Source organism: Dama dama, chromosome 22, assembly GCF_033118175.1.
Source record: "Dama dama isolate Ldn47 chromosome 22, ASM3311817v1, whole genome shotgun sequence".
Taxonomy (NCBI): Eukaryota; Metazoa; Chordata; class Mammalia; order Artiodactyla; family Cervidae; genus Dama; species Dama dama.
In genome coordinates, this window is record NC_083702.1 from 44,018,184 (window position 1) to 44,042,785 (window position 24,602).

General features: G+C 50.5%; 1 protein-coding gene across 1 annotated transcript in view; it reads left to right on the forward strand.

The window, feature by feature from the left end:
* MYH9 (myosin heavy chain 9) overlaps positions 1-24,602 on the forward strand; it is an 85,613-nt gene that overhangs the window by 15,024 nt on the left and 45,987 nt on the right. The window contains exons 2-3 of the mRNA XM_061125312.1: positions 15,025-15,376; positions 19,174-19,330. Of these exons, the coding sequence (XP_060981295.1) occupies positions 15,044-15,376; positions 19,174-19,330 (490 nt within the window). The 5' untranslated portion in view covers positions 15,025-15,043. The remainder of the gene's footprint in view (positions 1-15,024; positions 15,377-19,173; positions 19,331-24,602) is intronic.

Sequence of the window (24,602 nt, forward strand, 5' to 3'; positions counted from 1 at the left end):
GCAGGACACTCATGGAACCTGCCTCCAGGTCTGGGTTGTTGTGTGTGGTCATGAGGTCTACCGTGAGAAGCACGGTTCTATGCCATGGGCTTTGTGATTCTCGGGGTACAGACGAAGAAAGGGAGCTGCAGAATGGTTAAATTATGTTCCTGGGGTCCCTGGATATGGAGACTCCAATGGCCACATCCAGGTTGGCCTGAGGTGTCCTACCCAGCGCTGATCCTGCACTGTGTGTGTGTGTGCGCCCGCGCGCACGCTCCTGTCTGCTTGGGGGGAGGGAAGGCTCCGCCCTGGGCAGGCTGGGGTGACTGAATCTGGCTTTTCCCTAAGGTAGGGGCCGCGGCTAGTTCTCTCATCAGCGTTGGCTCCCCTAGGGCCAGCTTGTGGCCCAGGCAAAGCAGTGATTCTCGGCAAGCGGTAAAATAAGCAGCGCCTAGGTTTCTGGTGACGGATGTGGTGGGCTCATCCCCGCGGCCAGGCTGCCTGCTCATACCGGCCAGACTCTGAGACACAGATGCTCCCACAACTTGTTCTAGGAACTGTTAGTTCATTTTTGTGTAAAGTGTGAAATATGCAGGTTTTATCTTCATCCTGTGCGTGGCTCCTATTTGAGTCATTTCCCCCAAGGAGGCCACAGGCCCTGGGATCCTGCTTGTCCATCCTGGCTTCTCTGGAGAGTGTGACTTTGCCGGCCCTGCAGCCGGTGTGCCCAGGGCTGGCACGTGGCTGGCCCAGTGGAGAGCAGGCCCAAGGGATGCAAACAGAGGAGAGAGACAGTTTGCTGTTCAGTCTTGGATTTTTTGTTTCTGCTGTCCAGATTGATGAGCGCACCCCAGGGGAGATGGCCTCCTGCCCCCACCATCCCAAGTCCTCCGCTTCTCACGGGGACTCTCACTCTTGGGTTGTCCTGACCACAGCTCTGCTTCCTTGGACCTCTTCTGTAAGATCCTGCTTAACCTCCTGAAGGAAAATGAAGGAAGAAAATCCTTTCAAATCAGTTCACATTGCCTTGGTGGAGAAGGAGGCCACTCCAATGCCCCTTTGCCTTTGAGCTGGTAACCAGAGGGCTCCTAAAAGTCCCAGGACTGTGCTTGAGGGTCTCTGTAGATGTACCTCTAAGATGGTACACAAGGGGTTCATGGCCTTCAACCAATTCTCAAAGGGGTCTTTGATGGCTGAAAGTGTTCAAAACCACTTATCTAGAGAGATGGGGACTTAGGGTTTCCTGTTTATAGAATGTGTGTATGTGTATAAACATATGTCTCTGCATATCTCTTTATATACACACACACACGCTCAGGCAGGAGGGTCTGCTCACTATGGGGTTAGGTGACACTGTCCTGAGATGTAATGTGTGCAGAGCACTTTCCTGGGGCAGTGGCCTTCCTCTCCCATCTGATCTGTATTAAGCCTTTAATATCATAGCACTTCTGGGCGTCTCTTGCTTGTGGGGCCAGGCCTTGAGCTTTGCGTGGTGAGGTTTTGAATGTAGTGGATTTGATCAGTTGTGTACTCTGCATACAGAGGAAACTGGGCTCTTTCTTTCTGTCCTTGTGATCTTTCAGCTGGACTCCAGATCCTCAAAGAACACTTCCTAAACCCCCAGATCCAGTCAGGTCACTTCATCTCCCTGAGTGTCAGCCTCTTTCTTTTTTAAGGGAGGTGGTGGGGAGCAGGGAATGCGGCAGAGGCCTTAGCATACCTGCTGTGGCTTTACTGAGGTTGTCTGGATCAAAGGATGGGAGCAGCTGGAGACCACCTGTCCAACCCATGTTAGGTGACTGGGCTGCTACAGCTGCCGTCTTACCTGCCTGAGGTTTGACAGTCCCAGAACCTTGCTTTGGCTTTGGACTTGAACTCCTCCTTGTGAACTTCACTGTGTGATCTTGGGCAAGCTGCTGGCTGAGTCTGAGACTCATCCACCCAGCGAAGGCTGAGTCAGATGGGTGTTTTTCAGGCTATCAACTGAGACCCACTGGTGGGTCCTGAGCTTATTGGTGGCAACCAGTAGTCTTAGAAATTAAATAGATTCGAATGGAAAATATCAGAGTGTCTAGGGTGTATACATCATTTTGTGAAGCTTTTGTTTGACACGTTTGCATATTTATGATAAAGCTTTTAAATTAATTTTTTTCTGTTGTGGCTTGAGATTAAAAAAAAATGGTGCCCTCGGGATGGGATGCTTCTTTGGTGGAGGGGCGGTCTTTCAGCGCTGACTTGTGTGGTTCCCACCCATAGGTCTGGGCAGAGCTGAGGTCCCCATCCCCCAAGAGTTGAGCCGTAAATGGAGCTCCCTGCAAGATCAAACTCTTTAAAGTTCTTTACAAAATTCTGGGAAATGAGCTGCATTCCTGGGGTGGAATAAATCATGTCGAGTGAGGCGAGGCAGGATGTGACTTCAAACCCCTCCAGAGTGGGCTCTGTGAGGGCAGTGCTGTGACTGACTCATTATGAGCGAGCTCAGCGACACCGACTCCTTGAGAGAAGAGGCAAGACTGTGGGCAGGGAGCCAGCAGGCCTGGGTCGCCACCAAGCACCACTCCTGCCTGAGTTCATTTGGGTCCTCACAATAGCCCTGTGAGTCGAGCCGGGCTCTGACTGCATCACAGAGTCGGGGCTGTGGGCTGTCAGCTTGCTCCGCTGGGGGAGCCTTCCTGTCCTTTGGGACAGCTCGTGGCATCTCCAGTTTACAGACGGAGAAACCGAGGCCCAGGGGCCCCGTCGGCCTGGCCCAGTTTGTCCTGTTAGTAAAGCGATGGGTCTATATTTCCCTGGCCTGTCTGGCTGCCTCCTGAGTCTGATTCTTTCTAAGATGCCTTCCTCTTAAAGGTCATGAATATGTTATTAATCATTTGGAAGGTCTCTCTCGGAGTCTTAAGTGACCGCCTGATCAGTTCAGGAAGATAACTGTTAACCAGTCATGTGTCTCTTAGAAACAACATGGAGATTAGTGTACATCAGATTTAGCTGGAAGGGCAATGGAGAAGAATGAGGACGTTGATATGATCCTGAATGGCCACAGATCAGCTCATTGTGGGCCTTTCCTGCCTCATCTACTAAAGAGAGTCACTGAGGTTTGGAAAAGAAGGTGTGAGATTACGGGGGTTGTCCTTAGGTACTGTAAGAATGGGTGGCAGAGAGTCAGTTGGGCTTGGTCCTTGGAGTTTGGACCTTTTGGGAGACTGGAACCTTGCCATTCATCAGGGATTACTCAACATCTATGCAGATCGGTCATCAGGGACCCAGGGGTGCCTGGGCCCCATTGTGGCCTTAGAGCTCTGAGCCTGGCAGCAATAGGATCAGGATGGCTGTTGGTAGTAGAGGCTGTGATATTCAGGGATTTTGTCTGTTTTTGGTGTCATTTAAACATCAATTAGAATAATAACCTGCCGAAGGCCTAGATTGAGTGGTCTTCAAAATTGTCTTTCGTTTCTGATCGTGGGTTGGGCTTCTCAGCTCTTCCTGATGTGGGCTCCAGAATCCAGCCTGCCGCACTTTCCCATTGAGACTGCGGCTGTATAATTACATCTTCTCAGTATGTTTTTTTTTTTTTCTGTGTTGGGTTTCAGCAAACTGTGCTCGCAGGCTTGGGGAGAGAAAAACCATGCTATGATCAGCAGAACCAAAGGGAAGGAATAACTTCACTGCAGGAATCCGAAGGTCAGAGTTGCCCCCTCGTGTGAGTGGGGAGCTCTCGAGGCTCAGAGGTGCTGTCCGCAGGAGGGCAGGGTGGTGTGTTCCGCGCACAGTTCCTGACGGAAGGAGGCCAGGCAATTCTGTCAACCTTGTCAAATCTAGGGGCATGTCTAGGGGTGTCACTTGCACCTTGCTGTTTGGGAGGGGACCTCACCCCCATGTCTGGAACAACTTGCTTCTCTGCAGTTTCTCCTGGGCAGCCAAACAGAAGCTCATTACCGAGCAGGAGAGGCTCATGTGTGATCTCACTACACAAATATTGAACCAATTAAAAGCAGAGTAAAGGTCCAGCGCTGACGACTTAGCCGGTGGTGTGCACGCCCGGCCTCTTACCTTTGAGTGAGAGCTACATTGCTGATGTGTCTGCTTCCCTCCCTTGACACCAGACAGAAGGGGTTAGGAGGGAATGGTTATTTTCCTGGACAGCCAGGTTCCGGAAGACATAATGTGGACTGTAAACCCAAGCAAGCCTTCTGAACAGTCAAGGTCATGTCCACAAGCGTTGACTGACTGAGGAGGACTCGCTGTCTGAACCTTGGGTTCAGTCAGCACCTGAAGGAGTTCTGAGGACAACGGCGGCAGGCAGAGAGAGGTTCTGGCGGTTCCAGAATAAGGCAGGCTGTGCTGGAGCAGGCCTGGGGAGAGGAGAAAGAGCAGTAGTGTTAGGAAAGGCTACTTGGGTGAGTGGAGGGTTGTGATGGTGCGAAGACTGTCCTCTGGGGAGCCATGGTTAGAATGAGTGTCTGGCAGGGGACAAGACAGATGGGGCTGGAAAAATGGAGGCATTGGTTAAGCTGTAAAGGTCATGGGAATCTTTCTCTTTAGGTGAGAAGGGCTGTCATTCTGAATGGTGGAAATTCTTTTCATTTTAAGTTGCAGCATGAGCGACTGAACTGAACTGAACTGATGTGGGATCTGGTTCCCTGACCAGGGATTAAACCCAGGCCCCTTGCATTGCGAGCTTGGCGTCTTAGCCACTGGACCACCAGGGCAGTCCCTGAAATTCTTAACAGTGGAGTTGTCTTTAAGCACTAACTGCTTCTACCCTGATTAGCCGTTGAATTCATTCATTAAAAATGTACCTCATGGCCTTGAGGACAGGATGGTATCTCGGTGGAGAGACTCACCTGGGTGCATTGGTCTCTGTGACACCTGATACAGATCTATGCCCAAGATACTTCAGTAACACTCACTGCAGAGTTCCTGGGATTCTGGGCCACTTCTCACTTAGGACGAACTGATGGAGCTGGGCAGGGCTGCCAAGGTCCCCCCTGAGCTGGGCTGTTCCAAGTGGTAGCTCACAGGATGAGGTCACCTCCCTTTGTCTCCCTCATGTGGCCTTGGGTCCCTTTCTCCCCAGCCTTGTCATGGAACTATTTCTTCTCTCAGGTTGGAAGCCCCTCTCCTGGCTGGTCCATGGTATTTTTTCAACTGTTGACTTCTCTTGCTGCCCTCTTAATGGAGGTCAGGGAAGGTGATCTCTTTAAAATACAAATCTGATGATGTCACCCTCTCCCGCCTCCCCTTGCCCTAGAATAAAGTCTACATTCCTCAATGGCTGATAAGATACTGCTGAGCAACTGTGCATCCCCCGCCCCCACTGCCAATCTCTACTCCCTCCCCCGCCCCCGCCCCCACCCCCTTTCCTCACTCAGGAGGAGGGCATCTACATACTCCTTTCTGGTGCCACTGTTGAGGGTCTGGGTCCCTTGGGTGCAGGCCCTGCGTCTTGGTGTTCCCTAGGGAACACAGGAGTCCTGGGAAGCCCCTCCAGATGGCCTCTGAGGAGAGAAGGTCAAAGGGGGAGGGTTCTGGGGCTCTGGTGCTAAATTCCTCTCTGGTCTGTCTTTGGTCTGGTTTTCTTATCTGCTGAGCATCAACACAGGCCTGGCTTGGAATACTGCTAATGGAAACAAGTCCCAGCTTCTTCTGTAAGCAAACAACATTCCTGAGGCGGGGAGGGGAGGGGCCCCTCCCCCCTTCATAGCCTGGGGAGAGTGAGCAAGCACCTCAGGGTGGGGGGCTGCTGTGAGGGTGGCCCTGGGCGGCGGAGAGGCTGAATCGCCCTGTTTATATTGGGAGGCTTCTGTGTCCATTATCTTGTTTGAGCCTGATCACAGCTGCCCAGCAAAGTGATGTCCACAGGGTCACACCCAGGTGGTCAGGGCCACACCAGACTCAAAGGCCAGCTCTTCTGCCACCTGCCTCGTGCACACATCCCCCCAGACCAGCATATCCCAGGCCAGCACTGAGACATATTTTTCTTGAAGGATACAGGACTAAACAACAACATCAATAACAACAAAGCCCGAGGGGACAAAATGCAGTGGGCTTCCTTACTGCAGGCATCTCAGAATCTGGGTGTCTAGTGCCTCTCAGCAGGAGGGCCATGGGACAGAGCATTTCCAGCCTGCCTGGTCCCCTCATGCAATCACTGTCTGGGGGTCACCAGATTGTACTATGTTGTTCTCTGTGGACTAGCGTAACCCAGAGAGAGTCGCCAAGCTTCTGGAAGGTTTTCGTAAGCCCCGATATCTTTCCAGGAAGGATTAGGATTAATCAGATCAAGAGGACAAGATAGAGGAGTTAGGAGGGGAGTTCCTAGTAAGTGTCAGAGTGTTTTCTTTGCTCGGGAGTTGAGTTACAGTTGCTCCAATTGTCCATGGTCAGTATTTTTTTTCTCTTTCTAAAGTGAGGAAATTGAGGTGTTCACAGCTTCAAGATAACAGGAGTGACAACTGGAGGATTCAGACCCAGGGCTATCTGGCTCCAAGTTCGCGCCCATGCCACTGCATTCCATCACAGTGCATTATAAACACATCTCAGGATCTGCAGAGTTGGTGCCCTGCGTGGCAGTGGTTTCTCCAAGTCCTGTCTCTGTCTGAATTGGTACCAGAGAACATGCCTACAGGGTTTGCTCAGCAGATGCAGACCGAGGGCCAAGAGAGGCAGGAAGGGTGACTCAGGCCTTTTCCTGGGTCTCCGTGAGGGTAGAGGCCATGCCACCCCAACTGAAGTCCTTTCTGCTACCTCTGGTGGTAGATGGTAGGCACCTCCACTTTGGTTAATCAGAGGATGCTAGGTGGTTCCAGAAAACTGTGATGGTTTATTCAGCTGTATGCAGAGCTTCTTGGGGAACAGTAACTTAGCTTTAGTACTCTTTCTCTTTGTGGACTGAAAGCCCTGAAATGCTTTCTTTCCCTTTTTGTTTGGGAAGAATATAAAAATTAGTCCACAAATGGCTTGGGTTTTGTAACAGATTAGGTAGCTGTGACCCTGATGTGTGCTTGCAGCTCGGCTTTCCCTGTCACTTCAGCTCTCTCATGCTCTGGCTTCTTTACACAGCTCAAGGGGATTCTCCAGCCTCCTTGAAACCTTCCCCATTACTCCTGCCTCCTCTTCACCTTGTTTCATGTTCATTCACTCTGGAAACTTTAATTGAGCACCTGTCCAGAGTCGGGCCTTGCGCTGTTTGAAATTGAGATGAACGAAAGCTGGTCCCCGTCCTCATGATGGTCCAGCTGCTTGTTTACTGCAGTGGAGACAGGGACAGAGCCCAGAAAGGAGGGACACGAGGGAAGTCTATCTCAGCAGAGAATGGAGCGTGGAGCTATTTGAGAGAGGGTTCCTGGTGCAGAGGGCACCTCTTCTTCAAAGGCCTGGCGTAAGCTGAGTGGGATGTGTAGGAATTGTTTCTGAGGAGCTGGGAATGGCTTAGGCTGAGCGAGAAAGGGCATATGGGGGAGAAGGGCTGGGAGCATGGGGGAGACTAATGGGGATCACAAGGGGTCTACTCACTGTGCAAAGATGATTAGATTTTATTCTAGGGAAGTCTTGAACTATTTTGAATGGGCGAGTAATATCAATAAAATAAGAAAGGAGCATGCATAGAAATGGAGCTGCTGAGTCATCATGAAGGTAGTGAGGAGGCTGGATTTGAAGGAGGTAGAAGACTCAGGGGAAGAAGAGACAGTAAGGAGGTGGCTATGACAGCCCAGAAAGGAGGGGAGGCAGGCATGGTCTGGAAGGAAGGGGTGCCGGTCATGAGGTTGGCAGAGGGCCTGCTCATCCACCAGGGAAGAGTTTACAGTGACTGTCTTGGGTGGCCAGAGGGCCAGCGTCTTAGCCAGAGATGGAGACCGAGAAGGGAGTGCAGATTTGGGGAGAGTTCAGGTATGATGATGGTTGTGGTTCCTCCAGGTGGAGATATCCCTGTGGTAGGTGGGAAACATTCACCCTGGGTATCATCCCTGGGACTGATCCTGATTTGCCAAAACCATCCAGTAAATAGCATTTGGTGGATTTCCCAGGATGTGATGGAGTGAGCTGGCCCAGCCCTGGGAGCGCTCCCCAGCGTGGCTGGCTTCCTGTCTTCCTTTAATTACCTGGGCCTCTTGATGCTGGTGAACTTTGCTTATGAGTCACTGGCTGAACTGCCATGTTGGAGACTCCAAGGGAGATTTGTGTCCTGCCAGGGTGGGTACTGATACCTCAGCCTCTGTTGCCTGATATTTTTCTTTTTTTAATTGGGCATTTAGGAGTCTTTAAAGTACAGTCCAGTAGTGGTCATATCCCTTAATTTACAGTGTATTAAAAGGGACCGTCCTTCCTTGGTGATGATGCCATCTATGATGGTCATTGTTTGGATCCTGGGAATCATTTTGCTGAGGACTTCAGTTTTAAGGAAAGTTGGCTTGTGCATTTAAAAGTTGGGAGAAAATTTACCAAGGAGAGGTCTGGGTCCTTGATGCAACATTTATTCATGTTTATCCCTTAACTCAGCAGTTCTCAACTGGGGGTAGTGCCCCTCCGCCACTCCCTACCTTTGGCAATGTCTGGAGATGTCTTTGGTGTCAAAACTGGGGACCAAGTTCCCCTGGCATCTAGTGTGTAGAGGTCATAGATGCTACTAAACATCTTCCAACGCACAGGACAGCCCTTGCAGCAAAGAATTATCGGGCCCAAAATGTTCACAGTCCTGAGGCTGAGAAGCCCTGCCTTATGTGGTCACATAATTTCATAGTTCATGTGAAACTATACCTTTTTCTCCCTTGGCCTGGAATACTTTCTGACCTTCTCTCCCCTCCCCCATCAATATTTTACCCATCTGCCACAATCCAACTTGAATGTTATCTCCTCCATGAAACTCCTTTGGGCTTCCAAGTTTTCCAATGACTTACCTCTTTCTCTTTTCCTGTAAACAAGTTGCTGTTCCTCTGTCTTCCTTCACGGAGTCTTGATTCCTGGTTGGTGGAATCCGCAGATTCAGAGGGCTGGCTCTACGTCCTCTTCATCCATATGACCAGCCTGTCTTTTAGACGCTCACCATATTTGATGCTGGACTTCCCTGGTAGCTCAGACGGTAAAGCGTCTGCCTACAGTGTGGGAGACACGGGTTCAATCCCTGGGTTGGGAAGATCCTCTGGAGAAGGAGATGGCAACCCACTGCAGTACTCTTGCCTGGAAAATCCCATGGACGGAGGAGCATGGTAGGCTACAATCTACGGGGTCGCAAAGAGTTGGACACAACTGAGCGACGTCGTCACAGCAGTGAAAGGGAGAGAAAACCAAGGAGCTCACTGTCTGTCCACTCTGTACTCTGTAAAGTCTCAGATTGGCACTGTTCCGAGTGGTACATGTCTGTTCTGTCATCTCACTACAGTAAAGCTCCTTGGGTCCTTTGCACCTTTGTCACAATATTTTTGCACGTAGAGCCTCAGTATGTATTAGTTGATTGAATAAATCTCGTGGGTTGGAAAATTTCTATATTATTTCAGCAGCTACTTTCACAGACCCTTCCTTAACAGTGGTACTCGGGCACCTTTTCACTCAGCAGTGGCTATAAGGAGAAAGAGAAGGGGCCTGTTTACCGGTGTTCTCTGGGATGTGGGTGGGGATTGAAAGAAATCCAAGGGGCCTGCTTGCAGACATCGGTGACTAAGCTGGAACAGGACTCTGGTCTGGGTTGAGGCTGCCTGGGTCTCTGAACTGGAACCTTGGCTTAGAGAACTTGAATGGCTCCCGCAAGGCCTTCATCTTACTTTTAGCTCCACCAATTTAAGGTGGGAGAGATGGGGCTTGCAGCCTTGAGTTGGTATTGTCTGTTTTACTGGTTTGCTTCCCCAGGGTGGGTTCTCAGGTCATGTTCTCCCCAGAGAGCTCCCGGGAGGGGGCAGTCTGAGTAGCAGCTGAGCAGGGCATTGCTGCTGAGTGGCTCTGAGTTTGAGCTTGGGTTTTGTGCCTTGTCTCAACCTCACTTCCCCCACCATCAAATGACCATGATGATGCACATGCGTGCGTGCTCAGTCGCTTCAGTCCTGTTTGGCTCTTTGTGACCCCATGGACTGTAGCCCACCAGGCTCCTCTGTCCATGGAGTTCTCCAGGCAAGAATATTGGAGTGGGTTGCCATGCCCTCCTCTAGGGGATCTTTCCGACCCAGGGACCAAACCCGACTGTCTCCTGCATTGGAGATGGATTCTTCACCACTAGCACCACCTGGGAAGCCCTATGGTAACATACCCCTTATGAAATGATTATGAGGCTTGAGAAAATGAAGACCTTAGTAGCAGGCCTGCAGTACTTTACAGTGAGTTAAGATGGTAGCTTTCAGATGAATTGCGATGACTTTGAAAGCTCAAGCTTAGAACTTGGTCCATGGAAGGCTTACATAAATCCTACTGTCTAGGAATGGAAAAGTTCACTGTGTTTGGACCACTGATCTGTCCTAGTACAATAAATTCTGTCTTCAAGGGGCAGGCAGTTTCTTTTCCTAGCAAACACACAAACAAGTAAAACAAAAAGAGAACCAGCCGAAGGGAGGGAGGGAGGGAAGGAGGGAGAGAAAGGGTTCCTTGGGAAAACAGGAAGGAGTAATAGATCCAAATGGGTCTTTAGGGGGAAGGGGAGAAGGCAAATAATCGAGGAATGACATTTTGGGTTGAAAGCAGAGGTTTTTGGTCAACCTATTTACTTTCAGTTTCATCATTTCCTGAGAATCCTAATTTAGCCTCTGGTTGTGTCCTCTCGATTATGGCCTAAAAAGGCAACTCCTTGGGTTTCTTGGAGCTGGACTGGCACCCGCAGGAAGCCGGCCTGGGAAGGGCTGGCCTCGGCCTGATCGGATCCGCAGTGCGCCAGAGCCGCCTCCTTTCTCCTTAACCCCTTGCTGGCCTGGTCCTGCTGCTTCCCAGGACTTCTGAGGTTCCCTAATCTGACTCTTTCCTGCAGACAGTTCTCTTAGCGCTGGTGTGCATGCTGCGTGTGAGTACCCTAAGTGGCCGAGCACATCAGTCTACTCTTCTGGAAAACATGTTGATAATACATCTGGCGACCATAAAAACACTTGGATGTTCGTCTGCTCACATAAGTCCATTTGAGAATTTATCTCAAGGTGGTCCAATAGATAAGAGGAAAAGACCTAGTAAGTGGTGGTTTTCTTTTTTTCCTTAAAACAACAACAACAACAACAAAACCCCCCACCACTTTGAAATATTATGTAGCCATTAAAAGTGTTGCCAGTGAGGCTTTGGAGTCAGAGGTCCTAGGTCCAAGTCCTTACTCCCCCAGCTGTGTGAAGGAGTGGTTACTTCCCTCTCAGAGCTTCTGTGTCATCACCTGTAACAATGAAGCATTTGGATAAAAGTGATCAACAAGCAGGCTCTGTGGGGCGCTGTGGGGAAGTGGTCAGAGTCAGAAGGGAAAATACAAAATGTGGAATTCCCTGCTCTGCCTGTGACAATTAAAAACCAAGTGTTTCTGTGAACCAGGACTAGAAGGGACCATTAAAACAGAAAACTAATTTTTGTGGGGACAATGTCAGGAATTTAAGTGGGGGGGATATTTTTCTTTCACTCTGTAAACTGTTCTGTTACATGGAGTTTTAAAAAAATTTCAGAGGCCATTTAGCATGGCCCCAGGACAGGGCAGGGAGAAATAAATGGCAGTGTGCTGGCTGCTGCCATCAGGCAGTCCCCCCCTAGCGTCCTTTCTGTAACAGTCCTTATTTCACTACTCATAGCTCTGGACAGGGGTGGCTTGCTCCAGCTGCATCCTTAGGGTTGAGTGTTAACTTGTCTGCAGCTGGCTCCCCCTCTGGGCACTGGGGCCCAGGAGCCTCCACCTAACACGGGTGAAAACAGGAGCTCAGCTGCAGCCCCGTGCCCCCCTGAATCCTCAAATGTGCAGGTTCCCTTCCGGGTCTAAGTGGGAGGGTTTGAGTAGAAACTCCATTGTTTATCATGACCTCTGCGGCCCTCCCCACCGGTCAGGCCCATGTATTGATCTTGGCTCTGCTGGTAATGCATATCATTCCAGCAGAGTTGCTGAAACCAAACAGCTCTGTCCTTGGCCTGGCCAAGCGGGAGTGTTTAATGAAAACTTCTGAGGTGCTGAGGCCAGTGGGGCCTCCTCAAGCTCACCATTCATGGGGGCTTGGTCCCCCTTGGAGGCTGAGGTCTGAGGGCGCAGGGTGTACCCCTCTCTCTTACAGGAAGTGTATGCTTGGCCTGCAGGTCTCTGATGGCTGTCAGAGGTAGACAGTGCAGACCTATACCTGCCCCCTGCCCTCCCACTGAGGCCTGAAGGTAGGGCAGAACCAGGAGCTTAAGGTGGAGGGGTTGGGTGGAGTCTTCCTCTGCTGCCTGCTGTAAGTTCATGGCCTCCAGGCTCACTGAAGAAAGGGAGTTTACCCACATTCCCAGGGAAGGTCGTGTGCCCACGGCCTGCAGCCTAAGTAGCTGGCTTGTTGCTGCCCCAGGGTTGGAATTGCTGGGGTGAACTGGAGTTTGATGAGAGCCAGGAGTCATTCTGCCATCACTGATGGGCTGCTGGCTGTTGAAAGTCACAGGCTGAGGGAGCGAGAATGCCGTTTCAACCTGCTCTGTTTTTGACAGGCTACACGGTCCACATAGGAAGGCTCATTCTCAGCCTCCCCACCTGCCTGCTAATGCCCAGTAGATATCTGATGAATGTTGTGGAATGTGTCCCCCTGTATTCCTGGTATTCTACTTAATTTACTGCCAGTTTTAGCCCCACTAAAATGTTGGACGGATTTCTTTTGCAAGACCCCAGGCACAAGTGTATTGGGAAGAGCCCAAACCTAGGGATCAGGCGGATCTGGGTTAGCTCATGATGAGGTTGGGCAACTGTGGGTGAGTGACTTGCCCTCTCTGGGCTGTTTCCTCATTTGTAAAATGGGGGTACTAAGAGGTTTTTTTTTCCCCAGGGTGATTGGTGGTTAAGTGAGGTTGTGAATAAACTGAGCTCAGTGTTGGTGGGTAGGTACTTAATGGTCCCCCTTCACTGGGCTGGGTTGGGGGAACTCTTTAACAAGCAGTGGGCTTGGGGTTGGGGGGAAAGGGTTGAAGTGAATCCTTGTTTGCATATTGGTGGGAGACAGTCTCGTCCCTTACCTATTTGAGGGCTGAGAAAAGGCTAAGAACCAGCAGCCAGTGAGGCCTGTGCCCAGTGATTGTTGCAGCTTCTTGAGCCTCATGGTGATGTGACTGGGGAGGTTGGTTTGGGGAGCCTGACTGCTAGGGTTTTGCGGAGGATGACTGGCCTGTGGTCAGATGGACAGCAGAGGAGGCAGAGGACAATTGGTATTTGCTCTGGCAGAGAGAAGCCTCTGATTTGCTTGAATGGACTGGCCAGTGTAGAAGCGAGGACAGCTGGAAGTGGGCTTGTCAGCCCCCCATCCTCCAGCCCCACAGAGAAGATGAGGCTAGCCAGGTGGTTTGCAGTCATCCCATTCCTGCATTGTTCGCTGCTGCCTAACTCTGGGCTCTGCTTGCTTCTTCTGGGGGTGGTCCTTGCAGGTGGATGGTGCCCCTTGGTCCCCTGAGAGGGGCTGCCGGGGTTTGCTGGGAATGTAAACAAAGCCACTGACTGAGCTTGCTGGGGAGGCTGCCAGGCTCTGCTCCTTGGACTTGCCTTCTCTTTGTTGGGGGTGGGGGTGGTGGGGAGCTAGCAGATTTCCTGGAAAACAGCCTCTCCTGGAGCGAGTCCAAGGGAGCCCCTCAGCCTTGATCTGGAAACCATTTAATGAGCCCAGATAAGAAGGCCTGGATGGCCCAGACTTTTCCTTTTGTTCTCTCCATTTCAAGCCTCCCTGGCATTCCAGTTCCTGCTGAGACCTGGAAGCATGAAAGACTGTGTGACTCTAGATGTGCATCTGGGGTCCTCCTGGCTTCCTGGACCTGGGGAGGGGGTCTTGATCTCACAAGGGAAAAACCTATCTGTGTAGTAAGCTAGGCAGTGAGCTTCTGGGCTATTCCTCTGGTGGTTCTGTTCTAGATCAGGGCTTCTAAGTCCTGTTTTTGATTCACTCAAAACAGCTGTCCTCCCAGCTGATCCCAGCTGAGCCTCTGAGCAGGAATAAGTACTGTGGTTAGGCCGTGGGAAGCAGGAGTTAGACCAGGGAGCATGAGTCCTTCCTAGGTAACTTTAGACAAAGCCCCTTACCTCCAGAGCTTGTGTTTCCCGATCTTTAAAATGGGATAATAACACTTACCTTATCCAGCTTACAGAGTTGTTAGGATGAGGATCTTCTGAGATTGAGAAGTGTGTGTGATCGTATTTCATGAACTATAAAACCACTCAGATGTGAGGGATTCTTATTTTATCTTCTTTGTTTTGCAAATGAGCTTCAGAAAAAGCAAACATACATGGGCTTAAGTTCTCCTGGGCTATGAATTTGTGAGGGTTACGTTTTCACATTAGGCCCCAAAAGGGAAGCAGTCGTTACTTACTCTCCACGTTTCCTGGAGCCTGACTTCTTTCCTTTTCACCTTATTTCTTGGGGCAATGGAATTAAAATCTGTTGGCAATATACTGGTGTTGTGTTTTCTTCTCTTGGTTGACTCCATGAAATAAGAAAGTTTTTAAACTGGAGACTTACACTCTGTGCACTTGGAGTCAGTTGTATGTTTTGGGCTAACTAGAAATCTGTTGTTGTTGGAAGTCGTCTTAAACTGTGTGGTCACTTTCCTGGCCTTAGTAGGTGTAGCCTAGTGTGACTATAATTACATCTGTCCAAGATTCTTATTATGCTCATTGTTTGGCACAATTGTTTATAGATTTGATTATGCATTTACCCTAGGATACATCTTACCATTAATTCCTTTCAGACTCCTTGATCACTTTTTTCTTTAGCAACGTACATCTTTCTCCAGCAAGTAGAGAGTGAGAAAAATTTGACAAGTTGTACAACCTGGTTATCTATAATTTACTTATTATAATGCTGTACAGTTTGCAAAGATATGAGATGAGTAATCTTTATGTGGCTGGTGTGGTGCACAGCTAACCTTTTATTCTTTTTTCTCCCTTAGGTCCTGGCTGTAAGTCACCATGGCGCAGCAAGCTGCCGATAAGTATCTCTATGTGGATAAAAACTTCATCAATAACCCCCTGGCCCAAGCCGACTGGGCTGCCAAGAAGCTGGTATGGGTGCCTTCTGACAAGAGTGGCTTTGAGCCCGCCAGCCTCAAGGAAGAGATGGGTGAGGAGGCCATTGTGGAGCTGGTGGAGAACGGGAAGAAGGTGAAGGTGAACAAGGATGATATCCAGAAGATGAATCCACCCAAGTTCTCCAAAGTGGAAGACATGGCAGAGCTCACGTGCCTCAACGAAGCCTCCGTGCTGCACAACCTCAAGGAGCGCTACTACTCAGGGCTTATCTACGTAAGTGGGTGGGGCTCTGCATGGGTGGGCGGTCCCAGGACTCATCTAAATAAGTAGGCGGGGGCTCTGCACCAGCGGGTGGTTCCAGCTACATAAGCCAGGCGGTGTTCACAGTTGGTAGGATAAGGAGATACATTGACCTGTTTAAGTGGCAAAGTCCTTAATGGACCAGCTTCTCCCAGCTTTCTAATATGTAATATGGCAGGTGGGGAGGATTGAGGCCCAGAGAGGGCAAGGGATTTACACACACGGCCAGGTGTTGGCAGACCTGAGATTGGAAGTCAGGAGTTCTTGATGAAAATATTATATGGACCAAATTAAAAGCCCCCTTCTCTTGGGGTATTAATGTTGAAATTCAGAATTAGTGACTTGCAGAGAAACAAATGGCCTTAAGGAAGCATTCCTTGTCTGTGGAGGGAGGATGGGAATAAGTGCTATTGTCTGGGCAGGGGACTCTCCCTTTGGTATCCTTGATGACTTATGTTAGAACCACTCTGCTGGCCTCTAAGAAGTGGTCCTACTCAGTAAAGTAGAGTGATTCAGGTCATGCGAATTGGAGCCTCGAGGACATGGTTTGCATCTTGGCCCTCCCCGAACATTTGACATGGCTATGTGGGCCCTCACTTCCCCACCTGCAAGGAGTTGTGAGAATGTTGTAAAGCACCAGCCAATCCTGGGCTCATTCAGGCTTGGGCTTTGTAGCTGCTACCATTTGTTGTAGGTGAAGGTAACTCCGACCCTCTGCTTGGCTTTTTGTGTGTCGCAGTTAAGCTTGGGTCCTGTTAGAGAACCGCTGAGTATGAAACGAATTGGTGGCCTGCACTTGCCTATCAGCATACTGCAAATGGGAACATTAGTTATGAAAGTGTGTTAGTTGCTTCATCTCCCAGAGCATGTGTTTTGCTCTCTAGGCAGGCATGGACCCATGTCTATAAGCTCAGGGGTAGAATCTGAGCCTTTTTTCTGAAACTCTTCAGCTGGAGGCATCAGGCGTTAACTCCTGTTTGTGCATCTTTGCTGGCCTCTCCCAGGCACAGACCCTCCTGCCTCCATCTGGCTGGCCTCCTCCTCAGCATCCTCACCAGAAGGAAGCTGATTGTCTGTGCATTTGCCCTAATGGAGACCCCAGCAGGTGCAGGCTTTCGGGAGGATCAAAGCTGCTTGGTGGGCTGCCTGGGCAAGGGGGCGCCACCTCATTCACAGGCCCCCCTGCCCCCTGCACACAAGGTTCCAAATTGCGACCCTGGGAGCCTTTGTGTGGTGTGTTTGCCTGGCGTTGTGGGCGGCGTGGGGTAATTCTGCGCCACAGCTGCTCTGTCTGTTTCTTCAGTGGGGGGAGGCCTGGGGACAGGAGGCGGTCGGGCACAAAGAGCCTCTGTGGCTCGTGAATGGAGCAGCTCCCTGGCGTGGCCGGGTGGGAACGGAGCCACTTGCTCAATGTCTGTGCCTCCACGGGCTTCCAGAGCCATGGGCTCGAGGTACAGCCCCCTGCGTCCCACCTGAGCAGCAGTGCTCATTCCACGGGGCTTAGTTTGATAGTCCACTGATTTGATGGGATTAGCCCTGAGAATTTTGAGGTCCTCTTGAACCCCCCTCAGGACCATCTGCCCACCCAGCTGTCAGAACGACTTGTCCTAGTAAACCCCAGGCTCCTTCTGCTGTCACCACCAGCTGTTTCCAAACATCTGGCCCCATGGCGCGCCCTAAATGTGTGGCCACGTGTCCTTCACTTTCATCAGGCTGGATTTCCTAGAGTGTGGGTTTTCTCAAACCCCAGGAACAAAGCGCACTTGTTTCTGAGCTCCTGGGATGACTTGGCTGCTGCCTGGTCTGCCATCTCGTCCCCACCCAACAGTAGTGGAGGGAAAACCAGAGGTTCCCCAAGGCGCTCCTGTCTTCTCATAGTACCCGAACCAGAGCTTGCTGATAACATGTGCAGACGGCTTTGCTTTAGAGCCTTCCTGGTCCCTCCTGAAAAGAGTAGTTGGAGGGAAAACAATTGACTGATTATCCCAGGAAGAAAGGAAATTAAGGGCCTTGCATCCCCTCCTCCAAGCAGAAGAGGCAGCCAAACACACTTGTTCATGTCCCAAGCTCAGCTGCTCTTTTGCATGCGGGCCAGTGCGAGGTTGTTGGGTCCCTCTGGAGTTCTGCTTTCAGCCTAACTGCTGCTTGGAAAGTTCAAGACCTGTAGCCCTTGGCCGGTGCTGGGAACGGGCTTTGTCCTCACGACCCGTTCCCATGTGGATCCTGTGTTTGGATTTAGCTACAAGATCCACTCTCATTTTTGGCCAGACTGGAGAGGGCAGGAGTGGAAGGGAGTGGACTGATACATCCACAGCCCCTCGGATGTGGGCTGCTGTTGGATCCAGAGGCAACACTGTGGACAGTGAGGGTCAAGGGCACTTGTAGCGAGGGAAGCAAAAAGATGTGAGGAGCTTGGAGAGTTGGCCTCCACGGCCAAGGAGGTCTGCACTGGCTGGGGGTGGGGAGAGGGGTTGTGGGACCTGGGTCTGCTCCCAACTCTGCCAGGAACCTGCCCCGCGGTCTTCAGCTGTCACTCAGCAGAGTCGGGGGCTGCAGGTGTGTGTGAGTCATGGCTTGTGGGCCTCGCTTCGCCTGGCTTCTTTGGGGCCTCTGGCCTGTTTTTCTTGGGAGAAGGTGCTTGTGTTGGTCCAGCTGCCTAAAGAGAGCTGTGTCCCTCAGTGAGTACCCATGTCCCCTAGGTGGTCTTGGGAGTCTTATCCAGGTATTAGAATACTTTTTTTTGTGTGTTGCAGGGAGTGGGGCGGGGGGGCGGGGGGGGGGGTCTTGGAAGAAAAAAAAAATAGCAGGGAAATTATTAGAAAAAGAAGACACCAAAGAAAGGCAGGTCTGCCTAGACTGTTGCCACTGGAAACTGCTTCCCTGAACTACTCCGAGCCCCTCACACAATGAGGATCAACGAGCCTGCATGTGCCCATCTTACAGATTGAGAAGTGGAGGGGGCAGTTAAGAAACTTGCCCTTGTTGGGATTTGACTCTGGGGTCTGATTTAACATGGTGAACTCAGACTTGGGGTGTCAGGTGTGTTCCCAGGAGTCTCACTGTGAGCGCTGACGAATTGAGTTCTGCTTCAGAGGAGACCCGAGTCTTGGAGAAAGCTCATGGTGGACAGGACGCTGGTCTTTAAGTTTTGGTGTTTTTTTTTTAAGAGATCTTCATGTGAGTGTCTCTGGAAGATTCCAGGGAGGGGGTATTTGTCAGTGATCTACTCTCCCACAAAGGATGTAGATGGTTGAGGAGCATAATGAGTCTTTCCCAATGCTGGAAAAGTTTCGGCTTGACTATCTTGGAAAGTCCTTCAGGATAGAATAATTTGTATCTTCACACAATTGGCTTGCTGCAGCCGCATCCTTTTCCCTTTCCCTTTCATCCTTTTCCCTTTCATCCTTTTCCCTTTCTCATGAAGGCAAACACGGCTCTTATTGTCCTTACATCTCAGTTTCATGACTGGACTCCTACTGTCCATGGAGCTTGCCCCGTATCTTGCCCAAAGCCCATGCTTGTTGACACACACAGCTGGCAGCAGTCTTGAAGTAAGGGGAGGCTCCCCACTGAAAGAGCAGAAATGCTGGTGGTGCCCCCATGCCTCAGCAGGTCTGCTGGAGCAGGACCTGGAAAACCAGGGGCTCCAGGAGGTGCTTTCACGTCAGGCTGACTTGGGATCCTTGGAGGCAGCAGACATTTTGCCACAGAGTTTCCATGACTTTGTGAGTCAAACTTCCTAACCCATTCCCGTTTGTCACTCTTTTCAGACCTATTCAGGCCTGTTCTGTGTGGTCATCAACCCTTATAAGAACCTGCCCATCTATTCTGAAGAGATCGTGGAAATGTACAAGGGCAAGAAGAGGCATGAGATGCCCCCCCACATTTACGCTATCACAGACACCGCCTATAGGAGTATGATGCAAGGTGAGTCCCTCAGCCTTCCAAGGGTCTGTCCTTACCTGCAGCCTCGTTGGCAACTTTGCAGGTGCTCCTTCGTGTTCACAGCCCTGGTGATCCCGTGGATTGGTATCAGTGGTACTGGTGAGGGGGCTGTGCGTCAAGGTCTGTAAGCCATTTCATGAGAGCCAAGGCTGGGGGCTGTCAGAGGAGATGTTTATATGTTGATAGAATATTGTAGAAGCTTTAAAAAAAAAGTGCATTTCCTAATTATTTTCCCAATTTCTCATTCTGATCAAGAGCTCCTGTGCCGATCCTCTGGCTTCCGGGCTGCCTCTTCTACCTGTTATTCCCTTTCCTCCATGATTTTAACCTCTTACTCTCGTCTCCACAGTCTGGAAACATGTGTGAGTTTTTATATCTTTGAAAAAAACAAACAAAGTCTCTTCTGGATTCTGTGCCCTCTGTGGGTTGTCTCTGCTCTCCTCCGTCACAGTGAAACTCTTCAGACGAAGTATCCACGCTCCCTGCCTCCATTAAGCACTTCTCAGCCATACTCCTGCCCCTGCGCATCATTTGCTGCCCTCCCAGACTACCTGGTAAAGGCCACCCTCCCTTCTGTGGAGCTCTGGGTTCTTATCTTACTTAACCTCTCCTAGGATTGGACAGTCTTGACCACTTCCTTTTGAAAGCCCTTCCTTCCTGTGATTTTATGGTTCCCTAATCTCTTCGGCCCCATTCACGTCTTCTCCCCTGTTAACACCTGTTGCTCCTCAAGGTCTCATCCTCTGTACTGTGGCCCCACCCACTTGAGTGGCTTTGCCATCACTTTCCAGCTGAGGACCAGCTCTCCTAGTTGATTGCCGCCAGCCCACTGCTCCCAGATGGTATTTCTCCATCCACCCAATCACCCAAGCCTGGAACCTGATTCATCTTACACTGTCCTTTTTTTAATTGGCCTGCTGCCTACCTCTCCAACTTCTTGGCTGCATGGAACTCCTTATATTTCTCCAGTAGGCCTTTCTGCTTCAAATCACCATGCCTGTTTCATCTGCCTTGCAATAGCTGACAAGTTTCTACTCTTTTGTTAAAGACGTGACTGAAGTGTTACTGCCAGCTAGGGAGGATGTCTGGGCTAACCCTGGTAATACTTTGTTATTACCTGGTGTGGACCAGGCTCATGTTGCTTTTATATTCTCAGAGCTTAGCCAACTACTTAGCATAGGGTTGTGTTCTCATATCTTATATTGATAGTGGTTTTTCATGTCTTATTACATGGGCATCCTGTTTTTTTTTTTTCTTTAAACTTAATAGTCAATCCAGGCAGTGGTGGTGATGAGTCTTGCATTAACTTTATCCCTGGTTTAGTGGTTTAAAATGGCAACATGTGGGCCTGTCTTGTACCCTCCACACAGTGCTGTGGAACGTGTTTCATCACCAAACTTGGTGAATTATGTAGGATGTACAAGTTTGACCTCCCCTTTGGCTCATGTTCACGTCTATCAAAATTCCTTGAGGAAGCCAGACTTTTAGTTTTAAAGTAGGATGTCGGCTTCAGAGTGCTAACTAGAAGAGTTTGGTGGGAGAACATTCTGTGGGATTCCAGAAGAGCCTGAGTCTGTCTCCAGAGGTTATGAGTCAGTTTTCTCCTGGCTCTCATAATTGGCCTCATGCAGGCTGGAGTCTTCTTGAGCTCTGCACTGCTGAGTTAGAGCTGTTCCCACACTTGGATCCTGAACCCAAAAGGTTTTTTTCTAGCAAGTGGGCATTTTCACTTCTCATCAAGCCATTATGATAAGAATAATGTAGTGATATACCATAGCATGGCTCCAGGAATTGGAATTTCTGAAATTAGACTGCTAGCCTTTTTTCTAACAACCTGTGGGACTTCTTCCCAAAGAGATTTGCCCAAGTTATATGTGTTCAACCATGATAATTTTGAGGGACAAAAGTCAGCTCTATAGGTTGGAGACAGTTGGGGGAAAAAGGAAAAGGGAACTTGCAGAGGACTGGAGCTTTCCTTTGTGTTGAGCAGGAAATCTTGGCTGTAATGTAATGGCCTTGATAGGAACCAAGGAGCTGCCTCAAATTATGAGGGCAAACGGGTGGGTGTTTTCATCTTTTGGAGAACAGGGATAGGAAATACATCTGCAGGCACAAGGAACCTAGGGTCTTAGTGCTTCTGTTTAATGATCTGTGTAGGTGCTGGGTCCGTGTATTTTCTGAACCTCAAACTGAGAAGTGTTCACCCACTCTCTGCCTCATGCTGGACTCGGTGCAGCTCTTCAGCCCCCATGTTAACCAGGGACATTTCCAAGTTCCTTCTTGTTGCACATAGTTGACCAGCAAAGCAATTGGCAACAGATTTCTCGTTCTTGAGACAACAGGGAGGAAGTTAATTAACAGAAGTAGCCCTGTTATGACCAGATGGTTCACCAGTAAAGAAAGTTCCCAGGAGGAGTCTTTGGTTCTTGCCCTAAGTCAGGTAATAACAGTGGAGCATTGGGGTCCTCAGGTTGTTAGAATCAGCTTCTCTCTTTTGGAGAGAGTGTTCTACTTAGTACACGCAGCCCCACTGGCTTTGAGAAACACAAGTCTGTTCTCTGACACACACATCCTAAAAGACACGGCCAGATGGTTCCTTTTTGCTTTTTCTTTAAATGAGAACTAGAAAAAGATTTCGTCCCTGAGCTGGCTGTGGCTTATGACATACTGGCATTTATTCTGCCAAATAGGGGAGTTGGTGGCTTTGTCTGGGGACTTTTATGAGAGGAGCTCTTTGACTTCTCCTAGGGACCTCCCTTGCTTTCATCTCTTAAATGCTCTGGTCTGCCTGTAAGTCCTGATTTATGCCTGCTGTCTTGCAGTTAGTATTGACACTGCTCTCTTACTTTCAGAAGCTCCCCAGTTTGGATGATAAATTATATGGTTTCTCTATCTATTTGTTAGACTAAGCCCGCGTTTCTCAAACTGGCACCACTGACATTTGGGCTGGATACTCTGTTGTTGCAGGCTGGGTGGGGGTGGGACTTACCCTGAGTACTATGGGATGCTTAGCAGCATCCTGGCTTCTGCCCACTTGACGCCAGTAGCACCCTCCCTCTCCAGTTGTGACAATCAAAAATGCCCCCAGACATTGCTATTGAATGTTCCCTGGGGGGCAAAAGTGCCCCCACTTACTTCAGAACGACTGGACTAAGTATTGCAGATGGGTTTTATTCTAAGTGTCAGCTCCGATCAATCAGTACTGCCTTGCCTAGCTCTGTGTTGGCAAGGATGTGAGAGTCAGTGCCAGAGAATGCTGGGATAGATTAGTGCTGTCGGCCATGGGCACAAGATGAGGCTGTGGAGGTAGGAGAAGGAAAGTGCCAGAATACTTGAGTACATTACTCCGGCACTGGGAGCGCTGGCAATCTGGGTGGAGACATGTATGTAGACAGAGATCTGTGGCCAAAGCTGTGTAACAGGATGAGAGGCCACCTATACCTGGTGTCAACACGACTGCAGCAGGTGTCAGGTGTCTTGAGAGTTTAGAAGAAGGTGTTGCCACCGGGGCCTGGGATGGTAGAAAGTCACCGCGGAACAGCCCGCGGAGCTCAGATCCTGTGGAAACGGCAGGTGTGTGTCAATAAATGGTTATGGCACAGCCCAGACTGCCGGGCCCAGTTTTATTTGTTTTAATCCTCAGCCTTGGGTTTAATTAACGTTGTGGTGACTTGGTAGGTTCACCCTCCCAACCGTGGCTTTCCCGTTGGGTTAATTTGTTGTTCTGGGCATTACTGGGTCTTCCTACCTTGTGGTTGACGCGTTCCTAAGGATTCTGTGAAAAGCGGAAGGCTCTGAATGATCTGAGGCCGGGAAGATGACAGAAGACTGAAGGCATGTGTCCGCTCTGGGGGACAGGGTACCAGGGGCTGCCCTGGGGAATTTGGGGGTCTCCCTCTGTGGAAAAGACTGCCTGTGTTTTCACAGGAGACCCAGCCAGTTAAATAGCCAGTTATCTCCCCCAGGAGGAGAAGAAAAGGACTCTCTTCTATGTTAATTAGTTAGAACACCGGGTTTGGTTCACTTTTGGTGACTCTGGTATTTTAATGAGCTCCCAGCGTTGCTGGGGGAAGGGCAGCAGGGTCTGCTCTCTTTCCAGACCTGAACTAATCCGAGAACGATTTAACCCTTTGCTCCACACTAGTCCCACCTCTGCTGCTCAGTGCTGGCTGCCCCAGGGTGGCTGGTCACCAAGGGCTGGGTGAGTGTCCACCTGCCTCTCGGGGCTTGAGTAGCCTTTCTGGGTAAGCAAAGAAGGGGTGAATTTGATCATTCTCTTCACATTTGAGGACGATCCTCCTGCCTCACAAGTAGAACGACAGGCCCAGAAATGTTAACTGTTGTCCAAAGGCCCCCAGAGAGCCAGCCCCAGAAACCAGTTCTCCCACTCCCACCCTGGTGCCCGTCCTCCAGGGCTCACCGCTGGTCCTCCTCCCTGGCTGGAGTTGGAGGGATGCTCCCTGTTGGCTTGGCTGGTTAGGACCCTCTCTCCACCTTTACCTGGCCTTGGTGACTGTTGTTCCCATGGAGCTGTCTACCCTCTAAGGTCTTCCAGAGGGAAAGCGCTGTGTCGGGGAGGCGCTCAGAAGTGCTTCAGTGGCCCCTGCATAAAGCAGACTCCAACAGGACAGGCAGCCGAGGAAGCCGCAGATATGACGATTCTACTTAGGCAGGAATGTGCCGGCCAGGAGCCTCGGGCCCGTCAGGGAGCCCCGCCAGCCAGCTGCACACAAAGGCCCCGCTGTCTGCAGGGAGGCTGGGAGGCAGCGGCTTACCCTAGGGCCGCACTCTGTCGCCCCTGCTGCCACACGGTCACCCCTGCCGCCACACGGTCACCCCTGCCAGCCGGCTGTGTTGGATGCAGCCCTGCTGGGGTTGGGGGCCTGAGAGGCTGGCAGATACACCACAGCAGGAGGGTGTGTGTGTGTGTGGGGGGTCCAGCTTTGACAGATGACACGGTGCTTCTGGAGCAGGTCATCAGAGGGGTCTAGTCTGCTGGGTCTCTCTTGGCCTCAGCTTGAAGAAGATGCTTACCTTCTGAGCAGAAACTGTGTGGAGAAGAGAGCACGGGGTTTGGACTAGTTGGAGTCTGGCCCTGTTGTGTCCTGACCGACTGGGGTCGACTCTGGGCCTTCATTTTCTAGTCTGCCTCTTCTTGACTGGATGAACGAACTTGGCAGGGTTACCCCAAGGATCGAATGAGAGGCCGTGTCCTGTGACGAATGTCTGATAGAAGGAAGCAGTGGGGCCTGGA